This window comes from Artemia sp. Qi Xiang Cuo, chromosome 19, assembly GCF_049724085.1.
Source record: "Artemia sp. Qi Xiang Cuo chromosome 19, ASM4972408v1, whole genome shotgun sequence".
NCBI lineage: Eukaryota > Metazoa > Arthropoda > Branchiopoda > Anostraca > Artemiidae > Artemia > Artemia sp. Qi Xiang Cuo.
Genome location: NC_142812.1, coordinates 33615458 through 33632522, shown reverse-complemented (window position 1 = coordinate 33632522; position 17065 = coordinate 33615458). Strand labels below are relative to the sequence as shown.

At 34.7% G+C, this 17065-nt stretch overlaps 1 protein-coding gene across 1 annotated transcript in view; it reads right to left on the bottom strand.

The window, feature by feature from the left end:
* Positions 1-985: 985 nt before the first annotated feature.
* Positions 986-17065, bottom strand: part of LOC148940760 (uncharacterized) — an 82501-nt gene continuing 66421 nt past the window's right edge. Inside the window, exon 7 of the mRNA XM_089104983.1 lies at positions 986-2420. Coding sequence (XP_088961109.1) covers positions 2221-2420 — 200 coding nt within the window. The 3' untranslated portion in view covers positions 986-2220. The remainder of the gene's footprint in view (positions 2421-17065) is intronic.

Here is a 17065-nt window from a genome sequence, read left to right as displayed (position 1 = left end):
TCATTATTTCACTTCATAAGTTCAAAGTAGATGATAGCTACAGAGATGATACAGAAAGTGGAATAATTGCAGATCACAGTTTAGTTATATTCTATTAATACTTAACTCTAAATACATACACTCTGACTGAAGGGGTTGTTTTTCTTGCAAAATCAAAGTTTTCTAGGATAGTACACAAATTTACCTTGCTGATACAAAGAGAAAACTTGGATTCAGCCTAAAAAGGTGTCTTTAAGCTGTAGTTCTAGAAACTGGAATCACTCATTTCCCCAAGACTTACAACGCAGGGGCACTAACTGTGGAGGCAATTACCCCCTCCCTTAGATTTCGAAAAATGACTTTTTTCAGCATTTCTATTTAAAAAGTCGAGAACAACAAAAACTTTGATTTTGAAAATGTCTTTTTTTTGTATCTTCACGAAAAAATCCTGGCCGTCCCACCCCAGTGGTGGCGTCAATTCGCGGAAATTTAGAAGGATAAAATGTTTCTTCCAATATTTAGGAAAGGGCAAATTTGTCGTTTTGTAATGGAGATACTGGAAAAAGACGTTTCTGAATGACCCAAAAAAGGCATTTTTCAAAATATAGGGGGGGGGAAATGTAGGGTGGAGACAGGCCCCGGCTCCCCCCATCCTAATGGCTGCCATTGACCACCCCTACATTTTCGTGAATTGGCACCCTTGATAAAAAGTCTGTATATCTGAAAGTCTGTATATCAGGAAGCACTGATGTGTAGGATTTTATTTTATTATTATCTTTAATTGAATATCTAAAATATACCAAGTAAAAACAAAATTGAATTTAAGAAGATTACTTTTCGATATTTTGTGCTCTTTACCCCGTTCTTCCAGTTTACTTCCTACTTTCAAACTCTTGTTACCCTATTACCTATCGTTAGTGACAGTCTCTGTTGAGCATAACCGTCGTAATTCACTTGTAAGTGCTTTTTCCTGAACACCTAGACAAATTATGAATATACACGAAAACAAACATTTATTAATACATATTCGAAGTTACATAAAGACTAGGAAAACTAATTGACTAGAAATGAAGTTTTTGAAAAAGAAACAATTTTGTTTTGAGGATACTGTAATCGTTTTCATATTGACCTATCATACTTTTTTTCTAAGGTTAGATGTGCATTGTCTTATGATTCATCTTAAATTAATCATGTTTTATTCAGGTTGAAGATTTGGGGCCCCGTTTTGTCACGTTTTTCAGCCGTATAGTGCTCCTTCATATGATTTTTAATAAAAGATAAGTAAATGTTTTTAAAATGTTCCGTAATATAAAAATATCTTTAATAAATGCCAGAAAATATTTCCTCGATGGAGATGAAATTGTCAAATAATTTAAATATTAATTTGATAAATATTGCAGAGGAACGATAGATAGCACCACATAATTACATTTAAGTATGGTAAATGCATGCTACCTTATTTGTTTGAAACGTCTATGAATTGCCTTACGTTTGACCTTAAAACTTGACTTTAACTTGCCTATCTTTTCTTTTATCTGTATCCTGGGAGAAAAAAAATTACTGTTTTGAATTTCTTCTTGCAAAAAGGAAATTCTAAACAGCTAAAAAGAAAAGAAAAAGAGTTTGAGACTGAATAGGGAGCAGATTTCTAGTTTGTTTTGTCTTCGTATGAACCAGTGAAGATTTGCCTGCAAATAGATTTTTACTTTATTTATCTGATATTAGTTTTAAATACGGGTTAATTATGAAAAGAGTGTATAATCTACCGTTTGAATGTTTAGACTCTTTGGACTATTTTCTAAGCAAAGTTTATAATATTTTAATAATTCATATAAAATTGTTCAAAAGCTAACCTAGGCTATTTTATTGAATTGGAATCAGACTGATTTGGAAGCCCTATCTTTAACATACTGTTTCAAAATCACATTAATAACATAGGTTTTAAGTATAATAAACATTTTAGTAAAGTGTTAATCAATCAGCTATATTTTGCCCGCCCCATACACATATTTTTATCTAGCAAAAATGCGCCAATACTGCTGAAATGTCTACCCATGGAAAAAAAATGTGTGCCTACAGTAAAAACGGTCGTTTTCTGTGTCAAAATGCACGTTCATCACCGTGCGCCCCAGTTTGCTTTTTATCTTGGAACCTATATGTTTAAACTAAGTCAGCTTGGTGCATATTTTAGAAGTAGTATCACTTAAAAACACCTTTAAAAATCACTGGTCGAGAAAAAGACTAATACAAGCTCTGAACTTTCTGATCGCCCACACCAGCCATTAGAAAACTTTGTGGATGCATTCCAATTAACGGGTAAGAAGAAGTGGCAAAGGATGTATTATAGCCACTAGCTTGGGCAAGTGGACTTGGAACGTGCTTGTTTTCAGGAACTGAAAGACTTGAACCATTTTGCCATCTGTTTGGCTGGGATGGTGAACCTGAAAAGAAAAAGCTTTAGCAGCTCCAGAAAATTTTTAATAAGTCGAAAGGCTGCGCTTTAATTGATGACCTGTGAAATTGATAGTCTGCACCCTAAGAAAACAAATTTTCGATTGGTCCCACGTACACCATCAGTAATAGCAAAGAATCAGCTTATAAAATATAATCAGTTTTTTCTAGGCATGTACCCTGCTCAGCTGGCAAAGTATATGAATATTATTGGAAGGGAAGGAAAAACGTAAAATCCTTGGATTGTTTTTAAGGGAGGGGGTGTCTAGAGGCTCCTTCAGCACTTGTGCATGGTTCTTGTGCTTGTGAAAAAAACAAGAACAAAAAAACATCCCAAAACGTCGCTTTTCCCTCGAAACAAAATCTCGTGCACGTGCCTTGTCAGCGTGATCATTCATATCTCTTTTAGAGGCTAGAAATCAAAAGTTTGCAGTAACTTCCAATGTAAAATGCCTCTTATCTGGCACACTTTCAAAGGATCGTATATTTTATTCAAAAAGCCTTTTCTTATATACAGAGTAGAGCTTATGATACAGAGTAGAGCTTAAGGACATGACATTGATGTTGTCAAATATATTGATCAAACTCTATATTGCAACTATATTAACTCTATACTGATCAAACTTATCCTGCGTATTTCACCCTCTTTTCATGCATGCAGCAGAGATATGCTTTCATTCGTTCGCCATCCGTTTGCAATGAAATGAGGCTCTTAAATGAAATTAGACAAAAAAAAAACAAGTTTTTTGTTTCAACTGAAAGTAAGGAGCAACATTAAAACTTAGAACGAACAGAAATTAATACATACATTAGCTTATTACTTTTAAAAAAGCTTGCTATTCTAATTAAACGGCCCTTGTGTTTCAGGACTCATTCTTAAATTAGCGAAAAAAAAGTCAAACTTAAGCGTAAATAGCGATGTATTGAGGAGGGGATAACCTGTTATTTACTTAGTAATTTCTGTTTGTTTTAAGTTTTAATGGTGCTTCTTACTTTCGGTTGAAAAAACACTTGTTTTTTTTATCTAATTTCTGATCGTTTTTTAAATAATACCCAAAAACCCGACTCCCCTCTAGGGAAAATTCCCTTCCCCCACGAAAAATTGTTCCATAGAAGATCCTCCCACGTAAACCCGCCCTAACCCCTATCAGATCAAAATTTGATCAGGCGACTTTGGGGGAAAAGGGACGTGGACAGGGGCTAGCTGCCCTCCAATATTTTTGGTCATTTAAAAAGAGTGCTAGAACAAATGAGCCCTTTTCCGATCCTATTGGATCACTGGTTCGATACGATCGCCTTTGGAAAAAAAAACAACAAAGAAACACTCATCCGTGATCTTTCTTCTGGAAAAAATGCAAAATTCCACATTTTTTTAGATAGGAGCTTGAAGCATCTACAGTAGGGTTATCTGATATGCTGAATCCGATGGTGTGATTTTCATTAAGACCACTTGATACTTTGGGGATGTTTCCCCCTTTTTCGAAAATTAGGCAAGTTTTCCCAGGACCCTAACTTTTGATGGATAAAATTAAACTTGATGAATCTTACATACTTTGAATAAGCATCAAAATTAGATTGTTTTGATGTATATATTGTTGTCAAGACTCTGTCTCTTAGAGTTTGGTTACTATTGAGCCGCATCGCTCCTTACTTGCAGTTCGTTACCATGAACTGTTTGATAAGGCTCTTTCTGAAGAGAGAATGCTGAATTTTCCTTTTGAATGGAGCATGTGTGTAAAAGATGATTTCCATCATACGGAACATGATAAGACTATTGAATTAAAGAGCCATTACAGAGCCTTCACTGTATTATTTATTATTATCATTTTTTTTCTCGGCTACTTCGTATGGAAGAAATGGTTGTAGAAATTCGGAGGGAGCTCATTCGATCTGAAGTTGAAAGTTCTAGTGCCCTTTTCTAAGAATAAAAAGTGATTGGAGGGCAAGCAGCCCTCCTCCAATTCCCTTCTTTGCAACCCGGTTGCTCCGTGAACCCCCCCCCCCAAAGACGTCCATCCGACCAAAATTTTGTGGTAGCTATTTTGTCCAAAATAGTTGAAAGGTCCAGTAAACTTACAGTCAGGAATAATATGATTCACACTGCCTTGGTGGCGAGGGTAATTTCCAACATTTCGTCGGAGGGAAGGGGGTTAAGGAGCCTGAAAATGGGCTAAAAAATATTTTTATTCCCTGATTGAAACTCCCGATGCTAAGTCCCTGGACCAAGAGCAACCCAGTAGCAGAAAATAAGAGACAAGCCCCCTCCCCCAAAAAACAAAAAACGACATAAGATGGGCCAGAAAACGGCCAAAAATTATCCCCAATTACTTTTCATGAGAGAAGTAATAGAGGGTGGTGGTTTCGATTAGAAATTGAATACTCTAGTGCCGTTTTCAAGGACCAAGAGTTACCCCCCGTGCCCTTTTGTGCAAACTGCTCCCTTGCAAGTCCAGTAAATATGCATAAGGCCACATACCTATATTGAAACAAAATGTTGAAATAGTCTTTTTGTTCAGAAACTTTGAAAGGTCTAATGGGTATTTATCTTATGCAAATGAAAAGTAAATGAGTACCTTAGTAAATGAAAAGATGCTATATGTACCCGAGTTTTCAAATTATCTGCAACGTTAAGGGATTGAGGAGCAAGTTGAATCTTTGAGGTAGCGTTGGGGGGGGGGGGTCAAGTAGATCTCAAGTTTTGATCTGGGTAGGTGGACAGGTAGACTACAAGAGAGTATGTTCATCCAAGTCATGTAAATAGTATATCCGTAATATCTTGGCAACGGCTTGGGGGATGAGGTTGACGCATTCAGGCAATAATTGGAAGACAAAGGGAGAAGGTTGGACAAGGGGATTTAAAATCTTATTTTAGGGGAGGGGTAAGGCGTAAGGGTAAACAATTTTAGTCTCTGATCCACTAAAATATTTTTGCACTATAAGCTCTATAGTTGCACTTTTTCTGTGTAGAATCTATGCATAGCAAGGTAGCAAGGAAAATCAAAAGAGACCGTTGGTTCCCACATTACCAAAATGGTGAATGAATGATACTTTATTAACAAGCAAACTCTCACAGTATAAACTGCTGAACTTGTTGCTTTCTGTCAGCTAGCCTACATTGTATATAAAAAAAACATAAATACATAAGTACAACAGAAGTACACTATAAAAGGGAGGGAGAGGGAGGGGGGCAGGGGGGGGGGGGCCGCGGCCCCCCCCCCCCTAGACCTTCAAATTTACATTAGATATGGCTGAAAAAACAGATGGTTTGGAAAAAGCAGTTGATAAAACTCCATCACACTATCGACTGCCCCTCCTCCCCTAGACAGTATGCTGCCTAATGATGCCTTCGCCCATGGATGAACCCAACTGGCCTGTCAAATAAAAAAAAAATACAATCAATAAAATGAATAAAAATGAGTACATAAGTACAAAATAAGTACAAACAAAAGTACATTATAAAAACATACAGCGATGAGCCCAACTGGCCAGTCAAATAAAAATGAAACAAACAAACTAAGACATTAACAATACACATGACACATTAACATGATACATTACAATTTTCATTTATTTATAATTTAAACGAACGCTGGCACAAAACTCTTTCTGTAACGCTCGCTTCTTGCAATAATCATGGTTGCAGCGGTAGCTGCAACTTAGTAAAGAGCAAACCACAGCCTATAGTAGCCAAAAGTTGAAAAACGCCTTTAGAAAAAAAAATAACTATTGAAAAAAATTGAAAAAAAATAAAATAGGTCATAGCAGTGTTGTTTCTAAATTAAATTTTAATCAAAAACGAGCATAGATTATTTAAAAAAAAACAAAGTTTTTCCGAGGGAAGTACAGAGTGAAATTTAAACTTAAAACGAACAAAAATTATTATTTCACAGCCTATTATTATTATTACCTAACATATATCAATAAAACTAATGCAAATAAATCAACTAGTGATCTTTCCTATGTTTGTAGGATTACAGAAAACTAGCCCTTTACTGAAAACACAAAACAATATAGGAGTTGTTGCTTTATTTGTTTTTTTTCGCTTAATTTGGCATCACTTCTGCACAATGAGCTCAGTTCAATGATTGACTGTCGTTTTTGATTTGAAAAAGGACATTTCCTGATCAATTTGTAGACAAGTTCGATGTGAAGGAATCTTATTAGTATTAGGACTACTAGGACTACAGACTCGCTTTAGAATTTGTATCACAACTTCTCCGTTTTATAGAGAGAAATATCTGGATTTCCGGAGTTGATTTTACGGTTGATATGTTCTTCATTTCGAGTAATACTAGGTGAGACCAAGATGTTACCTGATAAATCAATCCATTATTTTATATACTGTTTAATTACTTTAAACTTATTATTTTTCTTCCCAAGTTTTTAAGATAATTTTAATTGTATACTGAAAGTTACTGATATCACAGCTCCTGTAGAACTATGAAAAGCTCCATACATTAGTTTGTTGTTGTGAGGCTCCGTATTTACTTTTGACTCCTAAATCAATATTCTTGTTTTTTATACTTGGTTTTTGTGTTTTCAGTAAAGCGCTAGTTTTCCGTAATCCTACAAACATAGGGAAATGTCACCAATTGATTTATTTGCATTAGTTTTATTGATATATATTAGATAGACTGTGATGTAATAATTTTTGTTCGTTTTAGGTTTTAGCTTCGCTCTTTACTTCCCTCGAAAAACATTTTTTTTTTTAAATTAATAGGATTTAGAAGCAGGATTTTTTGTGCTTTTGATCGAGGTAAACGGTGCTTTGGAGGGAAATAAGTGACTGGGAGTATTCATTGAAAGCGTGGGTTACGACGCAGAATTTTCCCAAAATTAGTACAAAGAGTAACACGTAAGGCTGCCAAGGTAAGGAGGCGGAATTCCTTTAGAAGGAGAATGTAAGGTACCTTGCCCTGACCGTAAATAATTCTCAGGGCTCTTCTTAATAAGGGCTCTTCGTAAATAATTCTCTTCTCAATAATTTATAGCCTATCAGACTGATCCACCGTAAGTCCAAAATGCCACACCGAGCAAGCGCACTCAAGCAGTGGACGGATAAAAGATATGTAAAGGCGGAGGATATGTGCTTTTGGGCATAACAATTTAGCAAATAGCTTAAGGAGAAACAGAGATGCACTAGCCTGTTTAACAATAGAGCAAATGGGGGCCTTTCTTTTCAAATCGCTAGTCACTGCGACCCTTACGAGTTTAGTTTTTGTTGTGATTATTTCATTAGGTATTGGGGTTGTAAACGTTGGCTTTGAATTAAGAAAAATAAGGGCCATAATATTAGATTTATGGGAATTCACTTTCATTTTTGACTTGGCTGCTTCACTTGCAACGTCTTCGAGAATTTCCATTGCACTGCTCTTAATATTTCTTCTGTACTTTTCGAGCAATGACATGCCATCCACAAACTTCTATCGATTGGCTGATTCAATAGTAAGATTGTTAATCATTCCCAAATATAGCAAGGGACCTAAAAGCGTACCATGCGGAACTCCGCAAGAAATAGGGAATCAGAATAAACAGTTTTGTACTTGAATTGACTCCTATTTGACAGAAAAGATACAATAATATTGACTAGAAAATGAGGTACATCAAATTCGTTCGGCAATTTTTTCAACTAAAACAGTAGAAGGGCCTTATTGACTCCGACGAGGACAATACCCCTTCGAATCCCGATCCGGACACTTTTTTTTTTTAAAACTCCCACGATCACCACGTGGTTTATGGTCCTAATATGGGCATAGAGTCCCTAGGGGAGATGGATTTCCGAGAAATTGATTACGTAATCGGTCAATGACCTCTTTTTCCAAGGTCGATTTATTTGATGTTTCTATGTGTAATAGCTCCGGGATGAAGGTTGCACATGCGCATTGAATTCTAACGGGAACAATGTTATTGATCTAGGACTCGAAGGGGAAGTGAATTTCCGAGAAATTGATTGCGTAATCGAAGGGGAAGTGAATTTCCGAGAAATTGATTGCGTAATCGAAGGGAAAGTGAATTTCCGAGAAATTGATTTACATAATCGCTAGGGGAAATTATTGATTCACGAATGGGAAATTAAGAAACAAACATGGCTTCTTTAATCTGTGATTTACATAATCGCTAGGGGAAATTATTGATTCACGAAGGGGAGAATTAAGAAACAAACATTTCATGGTTTTTCGTTCTGCTTCAGGAAAGCTCCACATTTTCATCCCAACAAAATTTCTCCCTGGAAGATGTCGAAGAACTTTTTCCCCATGTATAGTAGATGTGATAAAAAAAGAAAAGCGAATTCCCTCCTCTGTTTCATTTTTTTTTTTTCAAGTATTGCGTAAAATTTTATTTTATTAATTTTTCGGCACGATATATCATATGCTATATTTTACTATTTATTTAATTTTTATATGGATCGTTTTATGTATTTTACATCGTGATGTACATCAATACGCTTTATCACTTTATTAGTTAGTTTAATTAACTGAATTTGATTAATTTTCAAGTTTTTTTTTTCATGACGATTGAAGCTAATTTGGCCCTTTAGAGCTTTTGATAGTCATTGGAAATAAATATCCAAAAAAATGTACTTGCCTATGATTAAAAAGGTTTTTTGCATACAAATAAATTGTTTTATAACTTTAAATTAGCAAAAGTGCTGGCCGTTAAAGAAGCTGGTGCCTAATAGGATGTAATTATCCTTCAAACACTTGAAATACTAGCATTAAATAAATTAAAATAGGATAAGTCGTAAATTGAAGTACATGTCGTATATATTTTCGAATCCTTGTTCTTGGAGCAAGAGCGAATGTTTAAGTAAACGCTTCTGTTTTGTTAGTCGAGTATTATCAAGTTGGTTCCTCCATTAACGTTTTAAATAAACTTTTAATGTCTATTTAATGTAAAGGCATCTCCATCCCTTAGTAACTTTTGAGATTGTTAGACTCTAATTTTTTTTTTTTTTTTTTTTGGGGGGGGGGGTTATTCCGTTTTGTTGAATGGTTTGTTAACGAAGTCAAAAAAACTTTTTTTTTTGCTTTTTTGATCAAATATGCATTAAGGGGTATACAAACTGTTAATACACAAATGACTATATATTGGCGATTGAAACCCATATTGTCATGGCTCTGTTGTCATTGATTCTGTCTCTAAAAACTTGGTTTATATTTTTTATTTTATTTATTTAATTTTTTCTATTGTAAAATATTTTGATGTTGATCTTCTTTTTTTCAGGTACGAAAGGTCAGAGCAAAATAACGATTGAATGTCCTGGACTTCCTGGGCCTGAAAAAGTTAGCTTTCAATTGTATTACGTCACGGGCAACAACAATGGTACGTCTGTGGAAGATGGTCAGATAGCCGAAATTCTATTTTTTATTTGATTTTTCAGTATTTAAGTTCATCATTCATTTAGAATTTATTGGTTACTTTTGATCAATTTGTTCTAGAATATTTAAAGTACTTTCTATCTACTGTTAAAGGTAGGTGTATATAATGTTGTATAGTTTTCTGCTTTTTGGATTTACGGTATGCCTAAACTAAAAGTTTATTTTCAATTGGAAGGAGTATTTATTTTTAAGAATTTAGCATTCAGGACGTTAGAAAATATCGAGATGTATTTTCTTTTGCGTAAGAATCTGGTTTTTAATTAATAATTCAGATAAAAATGTTCAAATTCCGTGAGTCTTGAAATACTTTTCTCAAATGAGAAGAGGGATTTTTAGACTTTTTCAGCGGGAGTAAAATATAGTTTATAAGACCTTGTTGGCTTCGCTTTAATCTTGACTCTAGGTAATTTTCGAGTGCTTCAACCTCAAGTCTCCCAGGATAATAAACAAATGCCTGTTTAACTACGTGTTGGCTAGAAATTTTATATTTACAAAGACTTTTCAGAAGAAAAAAACTGGTTTAGGAATAAAAAAGAAATCATGTGAAAGGATTTTTTCTACTCAATATCAGCAAACTTTATGAAACCATCATGAAACTGAATACAATGTAGAATTTACAAGAGCATGGAACGGTAAATATTTTCACACACATACGAACAGTCAATTCGCACTGCTACTGGATCGCCCTTTTTAGAGATCGCCCCTTAGGGATTTCTAAGTCTAGTCTTGCCAGGTTGGCACTTTTTAAACCTTACTTGTACTTTTAGTACAAGTAGAGTTTAAAGGGTTTCTATTCACGATTAATAATTCCAGACCTGTTTAAGGCTTTGAAATGTAAAATCCAACAACAAAAACGTTCGGGGATCACAATTTAGCTAATTTTGTTTTGTAATCTGATTAAGAACAGCCGTATTACCCAAAGCAGGAGAGCTCTGATCATTTTAGAGTATTTAAAGTATTCACAGAGGATATTTAGAAGCATCATGTCCAGGTGCTGAAATCATGTTTGGACTTTCAGTAGCTTCACGAAGTTCTGTCATAAGGAAAGGCTGTAGCAGAAAATGTTTGAACCTGGTGTATGAGAGGAGAACAGATACAGAAGGACGATGTGTTGGGATTGTTTCATCGTTGTTTTTTGTTCCTGATTGTCCTGAGATGTTGAGATTGTTCCATCTCAAGGATTGTTCCCCGTTCTGTAGGCTATATTTTTATTTGCCTAAAACTTTATTACTACCATTAGATCTACTAATGAAAGGGTAAATAAGTTATGAAACCCTACTGGCTAAGCATGACACTTAACAGCTAGGGTAACGAGGAACGTGGCCAGCAAAAAAATAATGCACATATTTTGTCCTAGACCTTCGCTTAACCATTCTCAATGCATAAAGAACACAAACATAGGGTTGAATGAATGAAGTCGACGAAACAAAACAAAATGTTCAGGATGACTGATTTTTCAGAAAAGGTTTCCTGGCTTAATTATTTTAATTTTTCCCTATCAGTTTTTTACTTTAGCCTTTGTCAATTTCAGTTGCAGATAGACCAATGTCCTACATCAAAGCTCACTGGAAATTTGACACTAAACTTAATAAGTATAAAAGAAGAGTTTGTTCACATATACTAATTTAGCCAAACCGTATACTGTCAAACATTAATATTACGCAGGAAAAGTTAAAATGAATATTATAAAAGAAAGACTAATTTGAATTGGCATGATTCTTATAGTCAGAATTGCTGTGAGAACTTGTGCGGCGTAATATTTCTTCTTTTGTTCCTTCGTGTGTTTTTAATCATTGCAAGCTGTAAATTCGTCCATATGGAATTGTGGAAGTGTCAATTCTAGCCCTGAACTTGTCTGGCGTTCAATAAGCTTATTGCGAATATTTATTTTTATTTTTGCGTTCAATAAGCAATCGCAATTATTCAATTGTGTTTAATAGTGCTAATAGAAACCTACTAAATTAATTATTTTCTTATTGTGCATCAGAACTTTATAAGCTAAAACTCATTCTTTTCTAAATAGAAAATTCCTGGTATGTTTATATATCAGGATAAATTATAAATCTTTCATAAATAGTGCTATTGAACTGCAAGATTTTAACTCTTTTTTTCATTTCAGCTATAAATTTTGGTGCAATAAAACAATACAGGTGAATAGAAATGGAAAGTTAGACCATTTGTATTTTAACAGTTTCTGTCAATTTTTTAATTACTCACGTAAAATTAGTTTTGTTGTCCAAATGACGTTATATAAAGCGCAAAAATTGCGCTTATTCAATAAGAAATTCTAATTAAATACAATAACCTATATTGAAGACGGGATTGATCCACAAAATTCAACCCGACAAGGCTCATTTATAGCGTAATTTGACCCAGTGAAACTCGAGCTGGTAAAAATCTACCTGGACAAAATAATTGAAACCGGCCAAACTCAACCGACGTTAGGTTTATTCCAGGAAAAATATATTTACTTAATGCCAGAAAATTAACTATTCAACCGACGAAGATAATGTTATGAAACTTCATACTGAAGACGGATCATACCAACTTACAAGGACTTTTGACTTTGCTTTATTTAATATACTTAAAAGTAAAAAAAAAATATTCACTCCCAACAGAGAGCAGAGCTCGTAAGGTTGGGTGTGTAAATTATGTGACATACACAAAACAAAACATCTCGTCATAATAATAGCAAAATTAACTTAGGCTAATTAACAAAAAACAAAAATCTAGAAAATAAGGAATAAAAGAAAGGAAGAGGGAAAAGAAATGCTGGGCAAGGGGACATGGGAGGCCGTCCCATTGTGGATACAAAACACGTAAAGAAAAATATTATAATATTTAAAAATTCCATCATTAAAGGTAAATAAACAAAGATTAAAAAACAATCTTTAATAATTGCTTTTTTAAAAACAGCTGAGATTTTTGGGATTGATAAATCTGAGTTTTATCATTTAGCTTATATTTATTCGCAATGAATGGCATTATGTACCTAAGTGAAAACCTTGACCTTTCACTTCTTAAAAAAGGAATTTGGTATAATCCCGCCCATCAACGAGCCGAATGAGGGGGCAAAGAGATTTATTATACAAATAATTTTTAGGATTTTGAATTTGGAAATGCCATAAGAAAATATTTACATCATGTATACGTTTTAAATCCGACAGATTTAGGAAAAAAAAAACATCGTTTTTGTTTCAGATGTATTTTCAAGTTTTGATGATCGATATAAAAAATTTCCAAGTATTCTTACTGCCCTATTTTGTAGTACCTCTAATTGTTTTAAATGCGTCGAAAGGGTATTAAGATAAACAATTAAGCAGTAATTCAAGTACGAAGCAATTAAAGAGTGATAAATTATTTTTAGTGGGGAAAATGGTAAAACATTTTTCACATGGTACATCGACCAATATTTTGAGCAAGTTTAACCCTTAAATGATCAACGTGATTACGAAAAAACAACAATGGATCAAGAAAAACTCCAAAATAACGATATGACTGAACCCTCCAAATTTTATTCTCACCAACCTGAAGCTGCTGACAAGAAATCAATTGAGTGGTGCGTTTTGAACACAATATAAAGATATAGCAGTAAGTTTACTGCAGATAATTTCTGGCTCTTCATTCTCGGTGCGAACAAACAGCTCCTCCCACTTCTTCTTGCATTAGCGCGTACAAACAGGTCCTCTCATTTGATCTACCATCAGCGGTCCAATTACCCTGGAACGCGTATTTTGGCAGAAACTTTCTCAAAATGCCTTTGAAACCAACTTGAGACTTCGAAACCTACTTTTAATTCCTAAAAACATCTAATAATACCATTGCACTACTAATTATCGATTTTCATATATGTATTGGAATAAATTAATTTATAATTAGCTTCATCAAAATTTAGTGTTCCAACGTTGGAGCCAAGTTTCTCGTTAAAGAGAAATCTGACTTGTCTACCCGTGAAAAGATCTAATGTCGCTTATGTTTCTACGTTCTCTGGAGCACTTGCACCTCGGTCCGGGTTTTTCTAGTGGGTGAGATAGGGAAAGATCATACTGCCTATAATTTATATACTATGGTTTTGAACGACCAAAAACCATAAATTCAGGTTTAGTAAAATTTGGTATAGATTATTAGAAGCAAACCATCGATTAACGAAGTAACAGTTGCAATCAAATTTTCAATTAATGCAGTTGAATCCCGCCCTTGAACAAATATAGCTGTGTCATCTGCAAATAGAATAGCAAGACTAATATTCCCCTGCAAACTTTGCGGAAGATCGTTAGTATAAATCAAAAATAAGAGTGGACCTAATACTGAACCTCGAGGGACACCAATATCATTAAGGTTTTTTAAATTAGACAGTTTTCCATCGACATCTACCGCAATAATACGTCCAAACAGGTATGATTTTTACTAAGTCTAGTCCTATCCCTCTTATGCCTGCATTTTCCATTTTGTGAGACAGAATTTCATGGTTTAATGTGTCAAATGCTTTCTTAACGTCGTAGAAAACACTAGCCACATAGAAATCATTATCTAAACAATCGTTTAATTCTAATTAAAGAGCCGCAACTGCTTGTTGTGTTTAATGGCTTGTCCTAAATCCAAACTGGTATTTGGTAAAAAAAAAACATATATTATCCAAATAATTAGAAATCCTTTCTTTAAAAAAATTTTCAAACACTTTAGATAAAGGCGATAAAATTGCAATGGTACGATAATTAATTACATCAGATTTATCACCTTTTTTATGTAACGGAATTACCTGGGCAATTTTCCATCTATTAAAAAACATACCTGAACGGATACATAAATTAAAAATATGAGTAAGTCGTTCAGAAATCACTCCAGCAATATTGTTAACAACTTTTTTGTTTGTTCATCATATCCCACTGAATTACCACTTTTTATATTTTTAATAACCTTATTGAATCCTGCAAAACTAACTGGGGCCAGAAATATGCTCGTACCTTCAGAGGGAAAGAAATAATGTTTATGATCCTGCAAGAAGAAAAATATATTTCTGCAGAAACGATAAATTGTCCAACGCCAAAAAAATAATTACTGAACGTTTATGTCGTATAATGCCTCGGGATGCGACAACTGTTTTTTTCGCCCAATGTTATCCTTGATCAAACTCCATGTTTTCTGGGGAGAATCAGAATTTTGAAATGAATCTTCATAATAAGCTCTTTCACTTTCTCTAAGAGTCCTTACCAACAGGTTCTTATAATTTTATAAACGCATTATATTTATTTATGTGGGATACTTCATTTTGATTTTATATAAAAGGTTTTTTTCAATAATCAACCTCAAAAGGGAGTCATTTATCCAAGGTTTTCTTGGAGCATTTCTTTTCCCAATTGGAATTCTATACGGACAAAATTAATTAAGTTTTTCAGTCAATATATTATAAAACTTATGTAAGGATTGATTTAGATTCTTTTCATTAATTACTAGACTCCACTCAACGTCATCAAGCCCTTCTGTTAAATTTAACAAATCTTTATGTGACGCTTTGTTTGACTTTTTTTTATTATACCGGAAATAAAGCGGAAAATCAGCCATAAATATGCAGTGACCAGATGAATCATCAGGAATGACATATGTAATAACGGTGCTGTACGGTGAAAAAATATTATCAGTTAGTGAAAATGACCTGTCAGTTATCCTGGATGGCATAAAACATACAGGGTTTAATCCATGAGCTAACGGACATTCTACAAACTGCACAGTGTTTCTATCTTGGTTAGCAGATACAAGGCTCATTAAATCAGTATTTGACGATAATCTATACACCTTTCTGTGTGCAATAAACTTTCCCAAAAGTCTTATTGGCAATAGGCAAATTCTAAAGAAACTAAGAGAATTTAGTCCTCCTACAACAACATCAGTTAAAAAAGAAGAAGATTCAATATTTGAAGATACTATCAGCAGCAGCAGCAATGATTTTACAACCCCTGTGGCTGCTAGTCAAAAGCGAAGACGAATTGATTCGCCCGTCAGTGTGCAAAAGGGGAGTGGACGTTATACTACATGTCTACGCTCAAAATGGATGAAGTTTTGAAAGGTGTCTATGAAAATATTGGCGAAGTGGGGAGTTTAAGGTCCCCCAAAACTCTTTCCAAAGCTGTCTCCGACACCATATTGAAAAAAGCACAAGAGACTGTATAAAATGAGGCGAGTTACACACTAAAACTTACTCACAGACTTCGCGGTAATCAATATCGACAAACTAAAGCATATTTCCCTCTACATATAATGCAAATGGATCTTTTAACTTTAGACACACTTCAACGAAGTCACAATGCCCCCTACCAATATATTCTGGTGGCAATCAGTGTCTTTAGTCGCTATGCTTATGCCATTCCACTATGGTCATAAAGAGGTGTTGAAGTTGCTCGGGCCATTGAAAGTATTCTCGAACAGGATTCGGATAGAAAAATTCAATTGGATCTCGGTAGTGAATTTGTTAATTCTCCTGAGCAAAGGGTTCTATTGAAATATAATACAACACTTTATCATAGTCACAGCCCAATAAAGGCTGCATTGTCTGAAAGATTAATAAGAACGAGTCGTCTATTAATTTCAATATATTGCACACTGAAAAATAAATCGACTTTTATTCATGATTTAGATAAAATCATGTTGATTTATAATCAACGACCTCATCGATCTCTGTCCAACTCTACACCAACGGATGTTCACTACAATGAAAATACATTTGATGCTTTTCTAAAGCAATACTCCAAGGGTGGGGGGCTCCACGTGTGCCTCCTCTTCTTCCCCTTCTTCACTGGACGGCGAATATGGGACCAATGCAATCTATAAATGAAAAAATAGCTTATTTTCAGAGTGTTCAAATCATCCCCTACTGCTTTTTGAATTTGGATTATTATTGCTTAATATCATTTGGTTATTACAACTGAAAGTTCCAACCTAAGATATGAAATAGAAGGCGACAATTTGGTCGTTTATTTTCAAAGTGTTAAAAATTTTTTTTTTTTTCACGACACTTTACCACATTGCACCCCTGTGGCGCTTCTCGGGGCCCGTGGCACTTCCCCCAACAATTCCCGGACCCGTGGCGCACCCCTGTGACGCTTCCCAGACCCGTGGTACAACTCTGTGTCGCTTCCCGGATCCTGTGCAAATCTCGGTGGCGCTTCCCTGATCCGTGGCGCTTCTCTGGTTTGCTTTCCGAATCGGTTGTGGTTCCGGTGAAGCTTTCCCTGGCCCAGGGCACCGCTCTGTGTCACTTC